At 37.7% G+C, this 24843-nt stretch overlaps 1 protein-coding gene and 1 long non-coding RNA gene across 5 annotated transcripts in view; both read left to right on the top strand.

The window, feature by feature from the left end:
* Nucleotides 1-6046: 6046 nt before the first annotated feature.
* Nucleotides 6047-7970, top strand: LOC127660546 (uncharacterized). Of its 2 annotated transcripts, none has more exons than XR_007972657.1 (5): nucleotides 6047-6118; nucleotides 6668-6788; nucleotides 6877-6941; nucleotides 7008-7063; nucleotides 7298-7943. It is a non-coding gene; the product is annotated as an uncharacterized LOC127660546 (long non-coding RNA). The 2 variants fall into 2 exon arrangements; XR_007972658.1 differs by having other exon boundaries at nucleotides 6114-6195; nucleotides 7298-7970.
* A 2533-nt stretch (nucleotides 7971-10503) lies between these two features.
* The window catches only part of LOC127660545 (cullin-9-like), a 75233-nt gene continuing 60893 nt past the window's right edge, over nucleotides 10504-24843 (top strand). For all 3 annotated transcript variants that reach the window (XM_052150866.1, XM_052150864.1, XM_052150863.1), the window contains exons 1-3: nucleotides 10504-10694; nucleotides 12386-13048; nucleotides 24379-24533. In XM_052150866.1, coding sequence (XP_052006826.1) covers nucleotides 12391-13048; nucleotides 24379-24533 — 813 coding nt within the window. In that variant the 5' untranslated portion in view covers nucleotides 10504-10694; nucleotides 12386-12390. The remainder of the gene's footprint in view (nucleotides 10695-12385; nucleotides 13049-24378; nucleotides 24534-24843) is intronic.

Below are 24843 nucleotides of genomic sequence, written 5' to 3'. Positions count from 1 at the left end.
CAAGCTCCTCCAAAGTTATCTCAGAATCAAGAGAATGTTTTTGCTCAGTCATCATTTAATGAGTTCTAATGTTTCCACAAAGTTTCTAATGTCTTCATCAGTAGATGAAGAAGTGGAACTATAGAGATCAAGAAATAATTATTTAAAAGCTTTATTAATATCAATGGCTGATATTCACCACCAGCAGATTTCACTGAGGGAATGGTAGAAAAAGACACTCTGCTTTATATATCTAGCCAAAAGCTTCCCTGCTTTGTCCCATGACTCAAAGTATGACTGCCTTGCCCTCAGGATTTTGCAAAAGGATACATTAAAGTGGCAACTATATGATTTATTTTACTCTGTATGTGGCAACATCTCTAAACTCACCAGGGTGAGATCTGAGACTAAGATGTTTCCAGTTGGAAACTGGATAAAAATAAAAAAAAATCTGTTCCAGAATAAATCTTATGAACTGATGAAAACAATTTATAGTCCCTAGCAGATGGGTTCAAAAGTTTCCAGATATCTGCAAGACCAAGATTTTGACACATCCTGAGAAGCATCAATGTTGCTCTAAGAGGCTTACACACTTGCTTCACTATGATCAAGGACTGAGACCATCAAAAGATTAAAGTCTCCTCCCAATATTATATCATGTGGGGTGCCAGAGGCTTGCAACATCCCTTCAAGATCAATAAAAAAGCCCTGATCATCAGCGTTAGGTGCGTAAATATTAGCAAAAACCAACCTTTGCCCCTGAATTGCTCCAAAAAACAATAATGACTCCTAATTTATCTTTTCTCTGTTTAAGACATTTTAATTGTAGATGTTTATTAATCAGTCTAATGACTAAATGTATATAATAAGTATAATATATAATAAGTATAATGACTCCCAGCACTAAAGAAAACATATCCACCCCATATCTTCCCAAAATTTTCAGCTTCCTGTGGGGAAAGATGCATTTCTTGAAGAAATTCTATATCATATTTCTTACAGTTAAGAAAATAAATAACCTTCCTTCTTTTTATGGGGGTTCCCCAACCCATTCACATTCCATGTGGAGAGACATAACCTACTCATATTAACATTTGACATATTGATATAATAAAATAAATAAACTGTGTGTCAAAAACAAGATTATACAGATCACATTCTCCATTAGTGCAACAATCAAACCCTGAACATCCTTCCAAACAAAACAAACAGAAAAAAGAAAAATGTGCGCATTAACACTGCACACCACAGTGCCAACCGGCGTCAATCCCTCTAAACTCAAAAGGTCCGTGTATGCCTACGAGAGCCCCCGTGACAACTTTGCCATCGGATTGCTCAAGTCCGGTGCTTCTGCACAAATTTTGTGAGGCAAAATTACATAAACGCATAGGTTCTTATCAAAGCTGCCCTTGAGGTTCCTGTCATGACTGGCCAAAATGATCCTGTTATGCAAAAGGATGTCCACCGTGACCCCAGAGCTCCCTGACATGGGCGCCCAATTTGCTGAGCTTCCTGCTTAGGTCTCACAGTTCCCTGTCATGGCCACCCTGTGTATTTCTGTCATGACTACCCCAGTTCCTTGTACACTATGTTGTCGTTATTGCTGTGAGCAACTAGCACAAACTTCTAAGTGGGGTAACTGCTGTGCAGTTGAGCCACTTACAGCTCCCCCATTTAGTTTGATGTCACTCTATGGAATGTTCTATCACTTTAAGAGGCATGCTCAACCATGTGTTACCACAAATTAAAGAGTTTATCTAATGCTGTATCTAAAATTGATTAATATCTATATATCAAATTAGCCTAATAAATGGACGTGAATATTTTTAGGATATAATTTTTATTTTTTTCCCCCAAACATACCACGGGCCAGATTGGACTCCCCTGACTCCCCTGATATAATTGCTTGGCTGCTTTTTTTGAGAAAATAAAGGTAATTATAATTAAAATTCAAATTTGTTCTGGCATTATTTGAACATGCTAATTGGCATAGGTTCAAACAAAGAAATATGTGACAGTATGTAATGATATGAATGATAGAGAATTTCTGAAAACCTGATTTACAAACATACCTGAGCCGATTTATGTAAAACAGTCCAACCAACTAAGCAGAACAATTTGACATGAACTAAAAAACACAAAACAATCACATGGAATACAGTTATGGTGTATAAGTAGCTTTAAAAGTGTTTAAAAAATAAGTGTACATTTATGTATTTCACTAAGAGGGGCACCTCAGCTGTTGTGAGCAAAGGAGCTGTGGCTCAGGTGACTGTGGCCTGCACCTGTGCACATGCCTGGCTGGCAATGCCGCTTTGGTCCCAGAATTCCTCTTAGGCCTCAACCAGAGCTGCAGCCAAAGACAGACCCAGTCCCACAACTGGCACCTGAAACTGCCCCGGCACAATAACATCATAACATTAGCATACTTCAGTGTGCTATATCTTCTATAATTTTAATAGGAAATAAAACAATTATGATATTGAAATTTAAACTATTAGTTGATTAAACACTCGCAGTTTGCTCAGCTTTCTAAATGGTGACATACCATAGACTTCTATGGTTTTATTTACAGCTAACTATATTAACTATAAACCAATTCTAACCCACACCCTTAACATAACAGAAAACTTTGCATTATAAGAATTTTAGAAATCATTATTTAATTTATGTATGGATTGTTTTCCCAAATGAGGACATCCCAAAATGTGTACAAAGAGAGGTTTTGTCCCATTTTGCTCACTTCTGGGTACAAATATGTCCCCAAACTAGCTAAGTAAGTACACAAGCACAAACTACTTTGAAAATGTTACTCCTCCAAAAAGGTAAGTTACTAACAAGGCTACCACAGTTTGAAAGATTTTCAAAAGAATGACAAAGTGAAATATGATTTCTATCAAATACAGTAATCAAATACAAACATCTCATTTATGCTCAAATAAATGCTGCTGTAAACCCCAAATAGTGCCACCTACATTTCAGAACTGTATATTGTGATGGAATGTGATAGAGAAAAAATAATTATAATGCTTACTGCTATCTAGTGGAAATAAAAGATTATTCAAAGTAAGGTAGAGTGAACAGAACCAGAACTACATATTTACAATATATATAAACTCAGCAAAAAAAAAGGAATGTGCTCTCACTTTCAACTCCTTTTATTTTCAGCAAACTTAACGTGTCAATATTTGTATGACCATAAAGATTCAAAAACTAAGACATAAACTGAACAAGTTTCACAGACATGTGGCCACCAGCCGCATTAAAGTACTGCAGTACATCTCCTCATGGACTGCAAAAGATTTGCCAGTTGTTGCTGTGAGAGGTCACCCCATGCTTCCACCAATGCACTTGCAAGGTCCCGGACATTTCTGGGGGGAATGGCTCGAGCCTTCACCTTCCAATCCAACTGATCCCAGATGTGCTCAATGGAATTGAGATCTGGGCTCTTCGCTGGCCATGGCAGAACACTGACATTCCTGTCTTGCAGGAAATCATGCACAGAATGAGCAGTAGGCTGTTGGCATTGTCAAGCTCGAGGGTCATGTCAGGATGAGTCTGCAGGAAGAGTACCGCATGAGGGAGGAGGATGTCCTCCCTGTAACGCACAGTGTTGAGATTGCCTGCGATGACAGCAAGTTCAGTTCGATGATGCTGAGACACACCGCCCCAGACCATGACGGAGCCTCCACCTCCAAATCGATCCCGCTCCAGAGTACAGGCCTCGGTGTAACGTTCATCCTTCAACAATAAACGCAAGTCCGATCCATCACCCCTGTTGAGACAAAACCGCGACTCGTCAGTGAAGAGCACTTTTTGCCAGTCCTGTCTGGTCCAGCGAAGGTGGGTTGTGCCCAAAGTTGACATTGTTGCCAGTGATGTCTGGTAAGGACCTGCCTTACAACAGGCCTACAAGCCCTCAGTCCAGCCTCTCTCAGCCTATTGCGGACAGTCTGAGCACTGATGGAGTGATTGTGTGTTCCTGGTGTAACTTGGTTAGTTACACCAGCAATTTATTTATATCTGCAGACCTCATGCCTCCATGCAGCATGCCTAAGGCACATTCACGCAGATGAGCAGGGACCCTGGCCATCTTCTTTTGGTGTTTTTCAGAGTCAGTAGACAGGTCTCTTTAGTGTCCTAAGCTTTTATAACTGTGCGCTTATTGCCTACCATCTGTAAGCTGTTAGTGTCTTAATGACCGTTCCACAGGTCCATGTTCATTAATTGTTTATGGTTAAGCCTGGAAGAAGAACTGGCTTGACAATATAAATAATATTTTCATGAAAAACATAAACAAAAGACACAAACACACACATGTTGGTCAGCTGCCAGTAAATGATCTCTCTCTGTCACACCACTATCAGTCAGCCTTTATCCCCCTTGGAGACTTGATTAGCCTGATAAGGGACTGGGTGTGTAAAAATCCCCCCCCCCCTCCCCTCTTTTCCTGGGGGAGGGCGTGCCTTATCCCCTGTCTGCCGGCAGGTCCCGGCCTTCCTGAATCTGGGAGGGGACAGGGGAGGGAAACAATAATGAAAAATAGGACAGTACTCCCTGTAACAGTGCAGTAACCCCCCAACAAAAAACACTGTAAAATTTAAAAGAGAGGGAAAAGGCCAACAAGGAGCAGCAGTGGGAGAGAGAGAGAGGAGAGAGAGAAAGAAAAAAAAAAACACTTACTTGGATCAGAAGCAGTTCTCCAGAGCCTGGCAGACAGAACGCCACGCCACGTTCTCAGGGAACAGAAGGGGTCTCCCCAGCCTCTGGCAGCTAGGAGCCCCTTCTCCACCAGAAGGCGGCCATGGCCAGGGCTGGACTGGTAATCTGGCATACTGGACATTTTCCCGGTGGGCCGATCAGGGGCGGGCTGGCCATCGGGAGAACAGTGCCGGCAGCGAAATGTGCGGAATGGGCTGCGATAAGCTAAAATGAGCCGTCAAGTTATGCAGAACGGACCACAATATGGCGCCGCGAAATGCTGGTAAGCACAGCGAATATTTGCTTTTAAAACAACCCCAATTCTCCTAGGTACACCTGGACGCTTTTCTTGGTTCTTGGTATCAAGCTTCTTGGAGAATTTGCCACAGTTCTCTCAGACTTACTCGATGTTCAGTGGGGGGCTCTGTGGGGACCATGCCATCTGTTGCAGGGTTCTAAAGCTGAAAATATAAATAAACATCTTAAGACAAAGGTTTTTGTGAAGTAGCCTACTGTGTGTGTGTGTCTGTGTGTGCTTAGCTATGGTTGGGGGACATATTGGTACCCAGAAGTGAGCAAAATGGGACAAAACCTCCCTTTAGACATTTAGGGATTTCCTAATTTGGGAAAACAATACATATATAAATTAAATAATGATTTTTTAAATTCTTATAATGCCAAAAGTTTTCTGTTATGTTAAGGGTGTGGGTTAGAATTGGTTTATAGTTAATATAGTTAGCTGTAAATAAAACCATAGAAGTCTGTATGTCACCATTTAGAAAGCTGATTAGTCACGTTAATTTAAACTTGATATTCGTTGAAAATGTTGCCTAAAACGGGTAAGGGACCGTTTAAAAGAATCACACGTTGTTCTAAATATATTTCAGTGTGCTGAATAAACTGCTTTTGTTAGGAAACAGCTCATCACTTAATGAATTGACCGCCTTTCTACTAATCTTCAACACGTTTTACAATAAACAATACTTTTGAAAATGTTTGGAGTTTACTACGATACAATTGCGGCTTTAATAGAGAAGACGCGGCCAATTTTGCGACAGGTAGAAATTATTTGACGGCTCTCCCATTCATTTGTCTGGTATCCGCAAACGGTGACTTATTGTCGTAACACGCTTAGCTAACCGTTACGCCCATAGACATAATAAATATGTCTATGGTTACGCCGAGGAGGTATCAGCGTATAGAAGATCTCTGGTACTAGTTCGCTTGGATTCAGTTTAGCATAGGGTGGAATTTCTCCCAATAATAACCAACTGCAGAACCGCAGAACCATACGTCATAGCAGTGTGAGGACGACAGCGCCAGCCTAACCGTCTGATGCCGGAAGTGGGCGGGGTAGCAGTCTAATGCCGGAAGTGGGCGGAGTTCATGTTTAACTATGGCGGAGCACACGGTAGAACAAGGAAAAGAAGAAGAGAAGGTAAAAAGAAGTTATATCTTTGATGGATGCAACATACTTAACGTTATACGCTTATGCAAAACGGCTCTAAGTATTTTGTAAGTTAATATTCAACAATACTATTGATCTGTCATTGACATATGAGAACTGAACTGGATGATAACATCACTGTTTTCTCCAGAATGGCTATATAGATTAATTAACAGAATTAATAACTTTTTTACAACAGAAATTAATCAACACTGAACTTACTTAAGCTGGATTATGACAGATCTCATCAGTTCTAGATCTACAGAGACAAACTTTGTTGCATAATTTTCCTATTATCCCTGTAAAGCTGCTTTGAACAATCTGTATTGTAAAAAGTGCTATATAATAAATGTGACTAAGTGAGAATTGTGACGAAGGCACTTGATCACATATCGTTATTTTACAGTTGGATTGTATCACTTTGTTAGGTTACATATTCATGGTTTTTGATTTAATTTGTTGTTGGCGTTGTATTTTACGGCATTTGTTAAATTTTCTGACCATGAGAATTGCATTAATTGTATTTTATTTCACCTATAGAACCACATAAAGATTCAGAGAGGTTCAGCGCTACCACCTTTGGAGCAATGCACAACATGCTGCAGAAATTTTCACTGCCCTTTTTGTGATGGTCTTTGAGGCACCCTTTGATTTCACAGCTGTAAGTCTTTGTTAAAAATATATATTTTAACTAAATAATATAATCTATTAAATTGATCTATTAACACTTTTTTCCCCCCTTATGCAAGTCTGATTTCCCTCTTATTCGAAAATGGTGGTGCCTTATTCTGATGGAGAACTTTGCCATTGAAAGGTAACTCTCTCGCTCTCAAGTTTTTCTCTCTCTCTATAAATTAACTTAAAAATTAATTTGTCACAGGAAACATTGATGTGCAGGTGCCACCTAAAGCACAAGAAACTGAAATTGACGACAAGGTATGTTTTTATCGTCTCAAACGGGCACATGAAAGAGCATAATTTCAAAACAATAATTTACATGCATCCTGATTAAAACACAATGTATTGTTGAGGACACTTCCAATCTCCCCAGGGACAACAGATGGAAATTAGCTAGCAGCTAAATGTGGTGCAAACCATCTTTTCTCTTGTGAGAATAATTTCTTTTAAATGAATTAAATATTTCATTCCTTTTTGTGCTCCTCTCTCAAGGAACCACAGATAGTCAAAGACCTCAGGACAGGAGCTGCATGGCTCCGGGAAAACTGCCACTCGTTCAGAGGTTTTGTGGATGAGCCTTTTGTGGATGAGCCGTGGTATCTTAACCTAAATAAGGAAGACCAGGAAAAGGCCCTTAAAGGGTAACTAAACACCTGCTCAGAGTCTGACTCCACCCACTAGAAATATTTGAAAATGCTGGAAAAGTGGGCAGACCCCGGCGGGGATAGAGGGAACGAACCGAGTGCGGGGGGGGACCTGAGACTCGTAGTGACGGATTAATTGACAGCTGTTGTCAGACTCTATGTTATTAGGCTTGTTTGAGATGCGCCTTGCCTCGCCTGAAATGTAGGTGAGAGTAGGCGGCTGCAGTGAGGGGAGGAGTGAAAAAAGTGCAGGCAAGCCGGACACTTCCTGAATCTCGCTGTGTTGTGGACTGCAAACGTCAGCAATGGAAGAGATCGCGTTCGCGTTCTTTATCGCAGACGAAGTGGATGCAATTGAAATACCACTGTTTTTACACGAAGATGGTTATGATGAGGAGAATCACCGAGGGTGAACAGTGCTCATTACTTAAAATGGCTTATTCAGTAAATGGTAGGGATATAAATCTAGAGTGGTATGTTGCAACTTGCATCTAATGAAACTTATGTCGTGTAAAAAATAATAAAAATCCCCATGATCATTTTAAATGTTATTATGGTTAAAAAAAATGCCTTACCTTGTTTCTGTTCTGCATTTCTCACTTGTTGCATATTTTTTATCTGTAAAAGGAATTTCAATCAATAAAATAAAATTAATTCCATCATCAAGCAACCAATTTTTTTTTTTTTTACTCACCATTCTTTATTGTCTCAGCAATTTCTTTGCTTACTGTTAATGTTATTGCTCCCTGGGAGTCTGATAGTGTTAATAACACATTCTCCATCTTGCTACAATTGTTAACTTTGTGGGTGCCTTTTATAATCAAAGCCATAATGAGAAATGATGAGCATACAGATGCTGCACTAAATTTACATTGTTATCCCTAATTATGGGATAAACATTTCAGAGTGGGATATGGCACAGCTGATTAACCTAATGATGTGTATCCTACTTCATGGATAGTTTACCCAAAGAAAAACAAATATTTGGGTGAACTATCCCTTTTTACATGAAAAATATTCTATATAAATATATTACACAATTGTTTGTCACCTTAATGTAAGTTTGAATTTCATGTTTAATGATTAGGAAAAGTGTGTACAGCTAATTATTATTCAAAAATAATATGAAACAAAAACACATTCTAAATTAAGAAATTAGCATGTGTGGGTTGTGTTTACTGCACTCCAGGAATAAGACATACCCAGATAAAGATATCAGATAAAAACACACAAACATGAGGCCTAATTGTAAAACCGTCACATTAGATGTGTGTATGCATGTATTGATGGATTGACTAATTTATTTAATGGCATAATGTGGTACAAAAATGTCAATGTACAAAATTAACACAAGCATACAATACAATAAAGAGAAAATTACAACAAACAGGACTTCAAAATAAGAAAATAAAAATAAAAGGGTAAATAAAGCACATGTACTAATTACTAATAAAGTACTATAGAAAAAGTAAATAGTATTAGGCTATAGGTAATGGACTTCTTAGAATTAAGGGGAAAAAATATCAGCTGACAATCGCAGCCAATGAGCATTAAGTTGTGTCGTCAGCAAGTCGTTTCCCATCATGCTTTTGATCAGCGCAGTCGGTGGAGAGCAACTGCGCGCGACTGCAGAATCCGACACGTGCGCCTTGCGCTCGCGAGAGTTTTTTGACATACGTCAGCATGACATCAGAGCAAGGCGGACCGCTCCCGGACACATTTCTAACCGGCATGCATTACGCGCTGATCACCGGTGATCGGTTCTGCGCAGATTTTGCTCATCTCAAACAAGCCTATTATTATTCCTCATACGGTCGCAAGGCGACATGTACATGAATCTGGCATGGTGAGCTGGAACCTGCTTACGTCAGCTGTCACCGCTTACATCACGAAGTACCGCAAACAGCCAATAGGAAAATTCAACTGCAGTAGCCACTGTTCAACCTGAAGAGGGCAGCACTCAGACGTTTTTACACCATATATTGTAGAATTAAAACACTTTATACACAAATGTCAAAAAAATTACTTGAATCAATGACCAGTACTAATAAAGCCCCATGCTTACAGATCATTAACTAAAAAAGTTGGTTTAGGGTTTAGTTACCCTTTAAACTTGATCAGGCAGAAAAGAAAGATGATCTGGAACTGGCCAAAGAGCCTTTCATGTTTCAGTTCCAGTTTAAGGAAGACATGGAACTTTTTCTTAGCAAGTGTCATGATGAAAGCGCCTCAGGATTAACTGCATTTGTATGGAGTTTTGATTTATTGTAATTATTTTTCTCTTGAGAATTATTGTTAAATGTGTGCCTGCATAACTTTTATAAGATTTATATTCTTTGGTTTAATTTAGTTTTATATAATTTATTTATTATTTAGTTCAATTTTGTATTTTTATTTAATTACTATTATTTATTTGGAGCAGGTACAGCTAGTGTGTGATTCTTTTCATATTTCAAAAGATGATTTGAGGAAAAAACTAATTTTATTTAAATTAATCATTTGTGTTTTTCAGTCCATCATATAATTGTTGTGTTCTATGAAAAAAATTGTTGGTTGAGTATTAAAAATTATTTTCAATTAAATCAAATGTTCAAACGCTCAAGCTTTGTTTTCATTGTATTTTTTTGTTTTAAGCTTTTTTAAATTTATATTGTTAATCATTTGACCCAACAAAACAAATGGATAAAGTATAATTTTAACTTTTAAAAAACTATTAACATTTGTTAATAGTAGTATATTGTCTTTTGTTGGACAAAACATAATTCTTATCTTTTATACTATTTGAGAATTGATATATATATATATATATATATATATATATATATATATATATATATATATATATATATCTTTTCAATTAAATCGTTTAAAAAAAGTATTTATAATAACGTTTTTTAAACTTTAAAACGTTCCAAATCGCATCAGACGGTTAGGCTGGCGCTGTCGTCCTCACACTGCTATGACGTATGGTTCTGCAGTTACACCTATCTCGGAATTTCTAGTGTAGCTTCTGTAGGTTCTTCCACGCCTGCGGAAGGCAGTAGCGAGTTGCTGCGTACAGACGTTGGCGCACAAAGAGGTGAACTCATACCTGTTCCACAGGAAGCAGGACTGGACTTCACTTAACTGTACAACAGGCAGCAAAAACGACTTCAGGCTGGGCAACGATACGCTACCACGGAGAAGAAAACTTCATCCACCCAGGGGGAAAGTCGAGAAGGTGAGGAGGCCCTGCAACACCGGAGGTAAGTCAAACCGGAGTTTCGGAGCCCAGTGAGTGTGTTTAATGTATTTATTTATAAGAGGCCGCACTGACAGCTAGTAACACTCAATCTGCACGCGCCGATTGTAGTGCTGGCAGCTGAGTTGATTGTATTTAAAGCGTTCCAGTTTGTTGCGTCGTGTCACGTCTCGCGCTTCCAGTGTTTGACGGGATGTTCGCTTTCACCACATGATACAGAAGAAAAACAGCGCGGTTTGACAGATTTAGTGCCTTCAGAGGAGAGAACGGACGGGCTGTTGTTAGTCAAGGCTCCGTGAGGCGTGAACTAAACCCGTGTGAACACATCAGGCCCATTTGTTGCAACACAGCGCTTTTTAGCAGCATAGCTAGCGGACTTATACCAGCTGTGAAGAACGAAAGACCTATATTCATCATGTGGTGATTTGTAAATGTCTAACAATCTAACTAATGTCTAATAAATCACCACCACAAGTCTTTATAAACTGGATCTGGTTTGTGAAAATGACGGTTGACGTTGGCAAACAAATGTGTCTCGAGACCGCAGAGCAAACTCGAAAAGCTTTAGATTCATTTTCAGTGTTCCTGCTCGCTAATAATCGTCATAACTTCACATACCCTGTGTTATCTAGACGGTAATGTTACAATGCTTTTGCATATTAAGTTAAGTACTGGATACTAAGGGGGCGGTGATAGTGAAACTTTGATGAAAGGTAATTTTAAATGGTTTTAACGATTATGGGCGACCGTTGGGTGGTTGGCATGTGATAAATACAACATAATTTTTTATTATAAGCAAACATTTGTTTTTTTTTTTTGGTTTTTTTTTTTCAAAGAATGAGCTGCAAATGAAAATTTCGTTTAAAATGCATTGACGGGAGGAGTTCAAGGAAAACTTTTAAGATGACTGCCTGTATCTGGTGTGGCACTTTATAGCATTTAAAGGAATAGTTCACCCAAAGATGAAAATTATTTCACTATGTACCCATCCACGTGAAGCTCTTTTCCATACACAGAGAAATTTAATAGTAAGTGACCTTGGCTGTCAAGCTCCAAACAACACCACTACAGAAGTCTGTACAACCATATTTCAAGTCTTCTGAAGCCAAATGGCAGCTTTAGTGCAAGGAGTTGCTGAAGTTCTCAAATTTCATCCACATTGGTGTTCAGAATGAAAAATGGGAAGTCAATGCGTCGCACCATGTTTGAAGTCATTGATGCCAAAACGTCACTTGTTCTCGCAACAGGTGTCGTAACCAAACGCGCCACGTCAGTTCAAGATTGTCTATGAATGTCAGCTTACATTTCGGTCTGTTCCTCAATCACAAATCCTATTGTATGGCATTATACGATATTGAATAAAGTGTAGGAGTTATATGGTGTACTGTTAAGGTATTTTAATATGTCCTTTTTGGAACTATGAACTATTGTTGTATGAAAAGATTCTTCAAAATTTCTCTTTGTGTTCCATGGGGGTGGATTTGGAACAATATGAGGGTGTAATGATAGATTATTCATTTTTGAGTGAACTATTCCTTTAAAATGACACAAACCCTATTAGACATTCAAGCAGTTCACTTCTGATTACCAGAAAGTGATGGTTTGCAACACTGAGATTTTCATGACACAATCATAGATATGAAAAATGTAAATTTTAAACATCACTTAATATGCTGACTCTTCATAAATTCTCAGCTACCATGGTGGGTGAGCGCCGCAATGGGAACCTGCTGGTTCAACTGGGCCCGAAGCAGCAGGCGTTTCCAGAGGAGCTTATCCGTCAGAGGAGGACGCATGATGGCCAGACAGAGTACCTGATCCGCTGGAGCCTGCTGGCGGTGGAGGATAGCAGCAGTTCAGGCAGCAGCAATGAGGCGAGTGGAGGTGGTGGCAGTAGTTCGGGCGTTGACGGATCCAGTGGCTCCACTTCAGGAGAGAGCAAGACGGAGAGCATATTAATGTGGATGTCCACAGAAGACGTGTACGCCAACTGCCCAACTCTACTAGGCAAGCGTAAGTCTGACTCCCAGAGGCCTCTGTTGGAGGAAGAGGCCCGGCCCAGCGGGCAGTTCCCCACCGATGTAACATTTGATGAGGGTGAGCTGTCAGACATGAAGGAAGACGTGAAGAATCTTGTACGGCGCGCACGCAAGCAAATGGCGAAGAACAGCGACTTTGGTATAAGCATCACACACACCATTCACGTGCTGAGCGCCTATGCCAGTATTGGCTCTCTGGTGGGGGTGTTCAAGGAAACGGGAGCCCTCGACCTGCTCATGGAGCTCCTCTGCAACAAAGAAAGACAGACCAGACGTAGTGCCGGCAAGATGTTACGAGCCTTGGCTTCTCATGATGCAGGTATTTTCTTCTGAAATCTGCTTTCTGCATTGATCTAAATTATCATTATCAGGGTCTGAAATTAACACTCGCCAAGTGCCAAATGCTGGTTAATTTGGCCAGTGAATATCACATTGTCGCTATTTCCTTTCTATGTCTGTGACAGCTTCTAGAAGTAATGTTGCAGTTTTGTTCTCAAGGGTGCTCTGTTGACCTACAGTCAGCAACGCTGCACATTTTTTGACAGAACGGCCTTAAGCTAGTTCATCGATAGCCTCGGTTAGCGATAAATCTATTAGCTAGAAAAAGGCAACGTTGTGGTCCATCCATCAGGAAGGAGGGAAGACCAATCTCAAAATAATGTCCCACCACCACACAAATAACAGCATCATATTACCAGAAACAAGTGATTTTTTTTAATATACGGTTCTTAAACGTGCTACCTTCTGGTGATCCCAGCAGAAAACTGGACTTAAATAAACAGACTGTGTATTTTAGTGCTGCAATGTGGTTATTGAATCTACACTGCGAGACCAGTGTAGTCTGATTCCCAAACAAATGACTGTTTTGAGCTGGTTCTTTTGCATTTGCAGCGCAAAAGATAATGTATGACCAGTGTAATCAGAATTTTTTGAGAATCAACAACTCCAGTGTGGTCCGATTTCCAAACAAATGACTCTCATGAGCCAGCGCCTCTTAGTGAATTAACAAGACTTTTCAGTCAGAGCTAATTGGATAAATATGACTTTATGAATTGACTCACGAGAAATAATGCGTGAACTGTTTATGTGTACTTAACATTTAGTTTTGTTGTAAGAAGTGAATAATCGGAATAATGTTTTTTTTTTTAAGGCTTTTAAATATTTCATAAATGATAAAATAGTAAAATTCTTCTTAAAAAAAAAAAAAAGGCAGCTCACTATTAAACATTTATTCAGTAGTTTTTGTTTGTCTCATGTCTATCTGATCCACTTTTAAAATGCAACAAAACAATACAAATTATTTTCTTGTCTTTGATCCCACATTTGAGTTGTTATTTCGACCTCAGTTCAAGTATAACTCTCACTTCCTAGGGTATTTTTCCAGAATGAAAAGTAATAGTTTTTTAACTTCCCTTCCTTACAATCATCTAATTACTGCTAATACTAAATTAATTGTGTGTTTGGTCTAATTTAAATCGTAATGCATTCATTTATGCACTACCAGTCAGAACTGAGTACTTTTACAATTTCTGAGACAGTGAAGTACTTTCACTGAATTCATATCATCTTTTTTTTTGCTCAAATACTCTTAAAGGATCCTAGGTGAAGTTGGGTGAGAGTTCAGAGCTGCAAAAGGGTGGCTACTTTGAATAAGCTTAAAAATATGGGATATGAGATTTAACTTTTATTTTCTAATACATTATACCTCCATTTGTTCCATTTCATAGTTTTTTGAAAAAAATTGGAAAATAAAAATGATAAAGTGGAGCCAGTAACATTTTCCAAATATTTGACTGGTGCTATAGGGAATATGTCAGATATTATTTCCATTTTGCTTGCATATGAAAGTAATTCTCACAGCTAATGCTGTAAATTGCTGTTATATTGAAAACCTTCTAACTTGATACATTAGGAAAATATTAATACAATTATTAGGGTACTAATTATGCAGTTCAATTGCTATTTATTTAAAGCTGAAGTATGTAACTTTTTCAGTGTTAAAATATTTTCTCCCATTCCAGCTTAATATGCAGAGATGACTATACATACACATTCATAGATTCATTTTCTCGAAAACTGTAAACACTGTGTCTCTGTGGCACTATAAAACTTCCTGTGAATGACCTGCTTAGACCCACCCCAACAAAATTACTCAACCAATGGTGTGAGTTGGGGGTAGGACTAAATGACTGTTTAAACAACAGCAGATGAGGGGTGTATTCAGAGAGTTTCAGCATTTACATTTTTATTTTTTTTTGCAATCCCATTCGGTGGTGTTCAGATGGTCGCACACCAGACGAGAAGCGCCACACCACGTCGCGGCTAGGACGTGGCACAGGTATGAAACGTGAGACATGTTGATGCGGTTCCCTTCAAGAATGTACAAGGCTAGAGTAAGCAATATATGTCCATTTATATTGATTGTAGTCAAATTTAATGGAAAATATGTGAGCTGTGCTCCGTGGAGTGGCAGAAATTTGAGTCCTTGCTGGGCCTGCCGACAGACACGGAGCAGTGGCGGTGTGCATACATTCATAGAAAACAATTGTTTCTAATTTTTAGAGCTTGACGTGTCATCTGCCAGATGCGTCAGGTGTGTGATCACCTTTAGTGTTGCAGAAATTGCATACTTCAGCTTTAACAGATATAATAATGAACAAATCCAAAACTGAAGTAAACTTTTAATGTTTAAAGTTAAAAAACAATATTGGGATTTTAAGAATCAAATTTGGGGAGGGACTGGTTAGCTCAGTGAGTATTGATACTGACTACCACCCCTGAAGTTGCAAGTTTGAATCAAGGGCATGCTGAGTGACTCCAGCCAGGTCTCCTAAGCAACCGAATTGGCCCGTTTGCTAGGGAGATTAGACTCGCACAGGGTAACCTCCTCGTGGTGGCGATTAGGGGTTCTCGCTCTCGGTGGGGTGCATGGGGACCAAATTGGGGAGAAAAAATAATTAATACATTTTGGGATCATTCTAATGAAGATCACGATTAATTGGAAAATCAATATTTTTACCCAATTTAAATTTACCCAATTTGTATTTTTATATTACAGGAATATTCTGGGTTCATTTCAAATAAAGCTCAATTGACAGCTTTTGTGGCAGATATTGAAAATGTATGCTTAAATATATATTTCGAGTTGTCCCTGCTTTTCTTTAAAAAAAAGTACAAATCTCGGTTACAGTGAGGCATTCACAATTGGAGGGTTTTAGAGGTCAATCTGGCCTCATGCCAATTTACATCTACTATCGGTCAAAACTAAATGTCTTTTCACTATACAAATTTGCAGGTCAGGTAGACAGTGAAAGATGAGGATTCTACATTTGTGCTTGTGTTGTGGCTCTCTTAAGAGTAGTGCAGAAGGTGTGGCTCTCAGATTCCAGCCAGTGTGCTGTGAGATATTGGGGATTGTGAGTCATCAGGGAAGGGCTGTGAGGGGGACTGTGTCATAGCACTCTTAGCAATGGCTCTTCATTCTCAGCTTTAGTTGGTCTATAGTTTGTGCTAGATAAGACTTTGTTTTATAGACCATTTCATCATGCTCACTTATTTTAATAATAAAGTAATAAAGTTTCTGTTTTAGAGCTATGTGTTAAATTAGACCAAAAGACTTGTAATGGTTATAAATTGTCAAAGAATAATAGAGGCAAAGTGATCAGTTTTAGTGAAAGTTTTACTTTCATTCTTTTCCTTTTTTGAAAGGGCATGCATGTACTTACGAAGGGGGGCCTCCATTTCCTCCTTTCATTCATTTCTTCTGTATTCATACTCTTCTCCACAGGATGTGCTTATTCATTTCTAGTTCCTCACATTAGTATGAGTCATGTCATTCACTTGAGAGTAATAGGGAGATCACAGGCATGTGGCTGATGTCAAAATTGTAATCGTGTTTACTGCGTTCAAAAACCAGCAAGGAATTTGCCCCTGTTAGCTAATTTCCACCATGATAGCATGTGTTTGTACTAGGGCGATATATTTGCGACAATAGTATAACAAATTAAGCATTTTAGAAATATCTCACAACCTTCGTTTGTACTGAGGAATAGTTCACCCAAAAATTACAATTCTCTCATCATTTTACTCTTACCCTTTTTCCATTTTAAATGCATATTACATTTTCTTCCAAGAAACACAAATGAATAAACATACGGTCATAGATGTATAATGTGATTATATCATATAATGTAAGTCCATGGGGTCCAAAATTATATTATATCTTTATTTTTCAGCCTATTGACGATATTAATTTTGTATCTCAATAATTATGTGTTTGTAACAAATCACTGTGAGTTATTTATTTATTTTAAATCGGAGGAACTGTCTTTTCATCCAAATAGCCATTGTGGCCATAATGAAGGCATGTTTCCCACAGTTTTTTAATGAACACAAGGGAGAGTGAGACAAGTAATTGTAATTAATATGCTGTTTTATTTTTATATGTTATATAAAATTATAAATTGTAGTTTAATTAAAAGCATTATTTACCATAATATATTTTTACTAAACTAATTTGTGCAAAAATGTTTTTCTTTTTTTGTTAATTAAGTTGAATATCACATAATGCTAAATTATTACTGTGAGACCTAGTCAAGTTTATTATTATACCATAGTACTGAATTATTATTATTTTTATGAATTAGATTTATTTTATAAAAAAATCATATATTTCCGTCCTGTTTACTTAACTTTTACCTGGAGCTTTTATTTTGACACTGAAAGTGCAGCGACAATGTGTGTTTGACAGTTTACAGTGTTCCGCATCTGATGAAACGCTGTCATCTCCTAATTTTCTGTTGAACTGTACTGCCTTTGAAGATTTGTATAATGACTAGAGGTCAACTGATAGTGGATTTTGCTACTCATAACTAAGGTGGTGGAAAAGGCAGTTAACCGATTAAGACCAAGTTTTTAAAATCGATTCATAGAAATGTTCATGTTACAAAAGTTTCTTAGTCGGCACAGATGTGGAGGTCAGAGTCCAAAATAAATAAAATCCCAGATGTAGTTTATTTTTCTATAAAAATCCCAATAATAATAATCAGAAAAAAAATAAGATTGGGTGCATAACATGGGACTTTTAACACTAGACAAACCTAAAACACACTGGGGACTCTTATTTTGAAATGACGGAGACTTTGCTCAGTTACAATGCTCTATATTTAATATTGACCAAATTAAGCTTTTTTTATAGACTATATATATTATTATTATTATTCACAATATGAAGTTGGAGACACAATGTACTGTATTTGCTGATAAGGGACATTTCTGTATAGTTGCCCTAGCTTCCATTTTAAAATATTTCATTTTCAGAGGAACAGCAAGGAATAAACAAATAATTATAGGCAGATATCAGCATAGATTTTTGCCAATAATTGATAGTTCCAAATAAAGTTGCAGCAGTATACCGGTTTACCACGGTTTGAAAATTGACGGTTATCATAGCATGTACATTTGCTTATCAACGGTATTGAGAAAAAAATGCTACTGGACGGAGAATCTCATATGCGTGTGCGCATCTCCTTTATTCCTTGTCTGCCTGTACTCGCCAACTTGCGTCTCACACACGCATACAAATGCAGTGGAGAAAATGTCAGAGAGAAGCGAAGAGTGTGTGTGTGTGTGTGTGTGTGTGTGTGTGTGTGTGTGTGTGTGTGTAAAGCAGTGTTTCTCAACTGGTTTATTCGGACTGGGTCGTGGACAGCAGGAAAAGAACAGTGCCATGGTTCTCCCATTGAATATATTTTGGCGGACGCCCAAGTGATAAACTATGTAGGACTACCAAGGTTTAATGATAAACTCAGAAACAGCTAAAGCAGACATGGGCAATTTACAGCCCGCGGGCTGTAGCAGGCCCTCCACATGGTATAATGTGGCCTGAGGCTCATTTATCGTAAAAGCGTTTTTATTTTTTATTGGATATTTCAGTTAACTTGCATTGCTCCACAAGCGTTTAACATGCTCATGGTTGTCAGATAAGAGACGAAACACCCCCAGTTTGAGATTTATACTTGCGCAAATTGGAAATATTCTGCCTAATGTTATACTTATTTTGTGCAATCTGGAAACATGTATGCGGGTGAGCTATTTCTATCTGGCTTTCTCCTTTGAACAAACTTAGCGATCTGTAGTGCAATATTCTGCTTAAGGAAATGTGTTATAGGGCTACTCTGTGTCCATTCTTGAGGCTGCTTGTGATTTTTGGTGCTAATTTTGCAGGTAAACCTTCAGTGACTAAATTAAATATAAAAGTAGATCTCGGCATCATTGACATGCGAGCAAAAGCAAGCCAGAGACGAATATGTAAATGTATTTTTTATTTGTGCAATTTAGAAATGTTGAAGTCCCTTCGCTATTCATTTATCATAGTCATGCAGTCTGTGTTATTCAGTTGTATGCTGAAAGTCAAACGTTGACATCATCAACAACAAAAATAATGTCACTTGATGCATGTCATTGTACTGGAAAACCATGAACAAAATATACAACAAAAAAGGAAATGTGACCCAGGATACATTAAACCTGTAGTTATGTTTAAACTATGGCAGGTCGCCACTTGATTTCAATGTAAAATCTGTCCTGATACAAAACAAGTTGAGAACCAGTTCTGAGTTAAAGGTACAGACTGGAGCAGTCTGGCCTCACTGTCGCGCACCTACAGTATATGTTAACTGTTAATAATTATAGGACATTACTTTAAAAGCTCACACAGCTGATGTTATTTTTCATTTAGTAGTAAATTTAACATGCTATGCTAACATGTAAACTAACATGCTTTAGTTATATAACATGTTATAGTTATGCTATTTTTCTAATGTTTATAATTCGATTTATTATTCTAATTCTGTTTGCTTTCTTATTTTTTCTATTTATTTTATTTTCAAAAGGGAGAATTGTTTTACACATACTTCAATAAAATAAATAAAATAACCCTTCTGTTTTCACTGATAATAGTAATTGTGTAATACCATGAAACCGTGATATTTTCTGAGACGGTTATCATACCGTTGCAACCCTAGTTCCAAATAGCATCTATCGGCACAGATTAATTGGAAAAAACGATATATCGGTCTACCTCTAATAATAACTTGTATGTTGAATTTGCAGTACTTTTTCCACAATGCCCGTGAACTGCTTTAAAAGCGCTAAAGACAAAAGCTCATGAACCCCGTGCATGCACAACACCACTGCTTATTCTGAAGTGCACACAGATCATGTTTATCGCCTTTTGCAATTTAATAATCACATATGGCCATATCGCCATATTGTTGTTCTTTTTAGCATAACTTTAATGTTCCAGCTTGACTGTGTTAACTATACTGAGGCTTTGCAGACTTTAGCAGGACTTGTAAGCTAGACCTTTGACTGGATCTTTTTCAGGCAATGGTTTCTGAGAATAGTGAAGAATCAGCAAATAGTCGCTGGTCATGTGGTTGTGCTGTTGGTGAGATCTGGCAAACTCATGTTTTCAGACAGAGCTCTCACATGCGATTGCAAGGTTGCTTTCACTTTTTACTTTCTCCTCTCTGCTCAGTCCTGAATGGCACACTTTATCTGACCTTAATTTGCATGTGTCTGTGAAGTCCATAAAATGGTAGGGTGTCCCATTTGTCATTTTATTGTTCAGAATGGTACTCATGTGGGCTCCACAGGTCTACTACCCAACAGTTCAAGCAACATCATCTTGAGTAATCGTAGCCGATGGGAATTCTGTTGCGGAGCAATAAAAGATGCAGAAGAAGTGATATGTACAGTTAAGTTAAAACAGTTCAGTTTGAGTTTTTTATTTTTTATTTATTTATTTATTTTTCTTGGAAGTTTAATTTTCCTAAAATTTGAAATTTTTTTCAAAGAAGAGTTTAGAATTACAGTGGCAAGATAGTATGTGAACTCTTTGGATTTAGCTATTTTTTTTGCATAATTTGGTCTTAAAATGCGATCCCATCTTCATCAAAGTCACAAATATAAACAAACACAATGTGCTTAAGCTAACAACTCACAAACAATTATAATCTTTCATGACATTAATGAACACATCCCAAGAAACATTCACAGTGCCATTAAATATAACCCGCACAGTGTGGGTGGGTGTCTGCCCCACTCTGAGTCTGGCACTCAGATGATGCTGGTGATTTTTGCTTTAAAGGGCTCCTGTGTGCCATCCCTTCTGCTATTGACCTCATGCTTGGCACAGCAGGAAAAGAAGTGTAGTGTGTATCTTTCATAAGGATGGGCATTATGACCAGATTCTTATATACCGTTGTCGTAATATACAGTGTTGAGTGCTTCGTTCAGGAGAGGGTTTGGTTATTATCAATAATTAATAATGATCAAAGATTATTAAAATCAATATAACTTTGATTAGAATCAACATTTAGCTTATTAATCCTTCAAATAAACAATCATCAAAGAAAACTATTAATTATGCCAGGGCACCAACCTGGAATCGGGCTAATAGCCAGACAGTATAACGGTGTCAATATAGATATTTCTTTCTTAGGAAAGTTGATGTCAGGAGAACATAAACATTCAAAATGACAACAATGAAGGCTTGAATCAGAGCACTGACGACATCTGCCAGCCCTTGACACTGGTGCATGCAGAGTAATATCAAAACACTTCTCTTTAAAGTATAACAAAGTTGATGCAGTAATATCAATGAATAATCAATACAATGCAGTCAATAAACTTCCGACTTCAACTAGAAACTAAACAGTAACATGATTAGACAGTAGACAGCAATTCTTGATCATAGGTCTTCTGAGATCTTTTTTTTTGAGACATGGTCCACGTCAGCAGATGCTTGGTGTGAATAGCAAACTCTGAATATTTAAATGTTTTTTTACAAGTCACAGTAGCTCTAACCCATAGCTCCAATCTCATTCACAGGATGTCAGGTTTGACAACTCTAATTAGCTTTTGTTGATTTCATTAGCCTATGGGGTTCACATACTTTATCCAACCGAAGCTGTAAATGTTTGAATGATTTATTCACTATGTGAAAGAACAATACAATAATTTGTGTGTTATTAATGAAAATAGATCATGTTTGTTCATTATTGTATGAAGATCAAACCAGATTTAAAGACACGTTTATACATGAATGCAGGTAATTTGTTTAATCTGATTCATAGTCTTTGTCTCATTATGCTTGATAATGATGCATAATGATTGGGGTTAATCTATTGTTAACCCTCTGGGGTCCACGGACGCACCAGCACGTCCTGCTGGATATTTTTGTCATTACAGCAGAAACAGCTTAAAATACTCTTTCATTTTGGGGTATACAGATAAGTGTAAGACATCATTATAGACTATAAACGGTCTACTTTTATTTGTGTACATTTGTGTAACAACAAAATCTTGTGCTTTTGTAAAATAAAGAAAATAAAAAGAGTGAGCTTTCAGCAGTCTCTGTGTTCACGAGCATATTTCAGAAACATGTCACAAAAATGAACTGAAACTCTGCGAATAATGCTGAACAATAAATCTAAATAAAATTGAAATCGCTATATGGCTTAGTGATTTTGCATGTACTGTGATTTAAATATTTTGAGGTGCCGTGTGTTCCATAGTGAAGAGTTCCAGAATTGTTCAGGCGTGATCTCATAGCGGCTCATTTCACTGCTGCTCCTCACAAACCGTGTGAGTTTGTGCCACTTATAACGGTAACTTGACTGTTACTGTACTCTAGTAAGTGTTTTTTTTTGTTGTTGTTTTTTTGGTTTTGGTAGAATGAAGAAATTAAAGACAGACATACAGTAAATGAGTTTTGTCCTAGTTTTGGTTAGATTATGACCAGTGTTTCCTCTAAAATACTGCCTTAACAGGGATAGCACAAAGGTGTGTGTGACTGAGTGCAGAACTGCTAACCTTTGGAAAATATTTAACATTAATAACGTTATCCAAACGCTGTAATTTGCAAGCTAGCTTGCTTGTTCACCTGGGGCCGGTTGCACCAGCTTTGGGCAAGTTACAACTTAGCCTAGTTGTGGCGTAAATGGGCACTAAGTCACAATTTATGCACTACTAAATATTTGAACGTTGCACCATTAAACTGTAGGACCCTACATATAAACTAAATATTTCGGAGGCCTCCGACCAGGAGTAACTGATGGAATAAAAAAAGACTCATTTAATAACATCAATGAACTCATGTTTTGACATTAGCCATCAAGGAACTTCAGGTAATAGTTTAGCTATCTAGGAAGTCCTACATTTCTAGATATTGTTTTTATTGAATGGGTTACATTTTTCATTTTGCCTATTTCAGGATGCGTGACTATATAGCTGATTTGGTTTAAAAAAAAAAATAAAAAATGTAAATCCTGAACTCAAACTTGGGTTTTACTCATATCTCATTGACAGTGTTTTACATCACAACATAATTGTTTTTAATTATTATTATAATTTATTTTACATATGTAAATTAGGGATGTGTGAGACTAGTCGACTAAATGGTACAGCTGCTGCTAGTCGGCATTGGAAATAATAGTCGACTAGTCTGTTAATATTGAATTCACATACAAATTTTATTTACACATTGTTATTGTTTTTATCATTGCTTAAAACATAATTATTTACACAATTATTTAATAAGCATTTATCTGGAGGATGATTTCATGCTTCTCTCTTTCACTCGCGGTGTGCACAGAACAATGTCCTGATGAGCAAAACATGGTATGTTATCAAACCCTGTGCCCCGTCACACTGATGGTACTCAAAAAAAAAAATAATTCCAAGGTTGGCAGGTCTGGTAATGCCAAAAAAGCTGCAGCCAGATGACTAGCACCATCCCAGCTAATTTTAATAGAAACATTTTTTTTTTTTCTATTTTCTTATCTTCAGCATTTATCACTTTTTATTTAGATGCTGTCTCTTAGTGTTTTTTGAAATGGTGCTGCACAACAAAGGTTTATTGTAACTGTGTGCTAACAAGGCACAAGACCGTAAAGAAACCAGCAATAAAAGGTCCACTGTGTTTATCAGAATTTTTGTCCTAACCGCCACTAAATGCAGTCACAGAATGTTTTTTGTTAATTTGGTTTCCATTTCTGCAGATTTGTACCGAGTAGCCCCGCACACAGTAAAAATTTAATTGGTCCAAAATGCACTCCACATAGTTAAATATTAAACATCAAATATGTACTGTTTAGCTTTAATTGTTGTGTTGGTCAACATTCTCACTGATAGTTTGGCCTAAAAAGTTGCTGGTGTTAGCAGAGAGTCTCTTGTCTTGTAGTGGTCGACTGAAATGACTGAAACGATGCATCATACCTAGAGAGTGGGATTTAGGATAAAACGTTAAGGCATTTGAGACAAGTGGGCATTGTTATTGGCCAATGGCGATAAATGATCATATATCATCCTATATATCTGTCTATCACTAATTTCTTGTGCATTACTTTGTGTGGTGTTGTCAGAGTCATGATGGAGGAGTAAGCACATGTGCACCAATATATTGAGCTGTGGCGCTCACGTGGTTGACACGAGTTTGAATCCAGATTGCATAATTTCCCATCCATTTCCCAAATTCCTTTCTTAGCCCATTATTTCCTGTGCTCTATACCTTCTTTAATAAAAGTGGCAAAAGCCAAAACATACTGTGGTATTAAAGAAAATAGTGTTGTTTTGCTTCTACAGGCAGTCGTGCCTATGTGCTGCTGTCCCTCAGCCAGCAGGATGGCATCGAACAGCACATGGACTTTGATAACCGTTACACACTTTTGGAGCTCTTCGCAGAGACCACCTCCTCTGAGGAACATGGCATCTCATTTGAGGGCATTCATCTTCCCCAGGTACTAGGTTTAGGAACATAGCTCTTATGTACCTCTTGTTTTGAGTGCTATTATTAATGACGGACAGGACACAGGAGAATATCACTTTTTTCCAAACGGCATAAATTATGCCTTCTCAGGTCACTTTAAATAGTGAACAATCACATTAGCCATGCTTTAGGGTTGTTTAAAAATAAGTTCAAATTAACTTGACCAATTGAGTCCTGAATATTTCAGTCCTCCAAAGCTCTCAGAGTGGAGAGTAAAGTCTTGGAATAGACTAGGGCATAGGGATGCTCACTTCTAAAAGTAATTTTCCTTATATATCTTG

The sequence above is a fragment of the Xyrauchen texanus genome, chromosome 20 (assembly GCF_025860055.1).
Source record: "Xyrauchen texanus isolate HMW12.3.18 chromosome 20, RBS_HiC_50CHRs, whole genome shotgun sequence".
Lineage (NCBI taxonomy): Eukaryota > Metazoa > Chordata > Actinopteri > Cypriniformes > Catostomidae > Xyrauchen > Xyrauchen texanus.
Note: the sequence above shows the minus strand (reverse complement) of the source record. Positions and strands in the feature narration are given on the sequence as shown.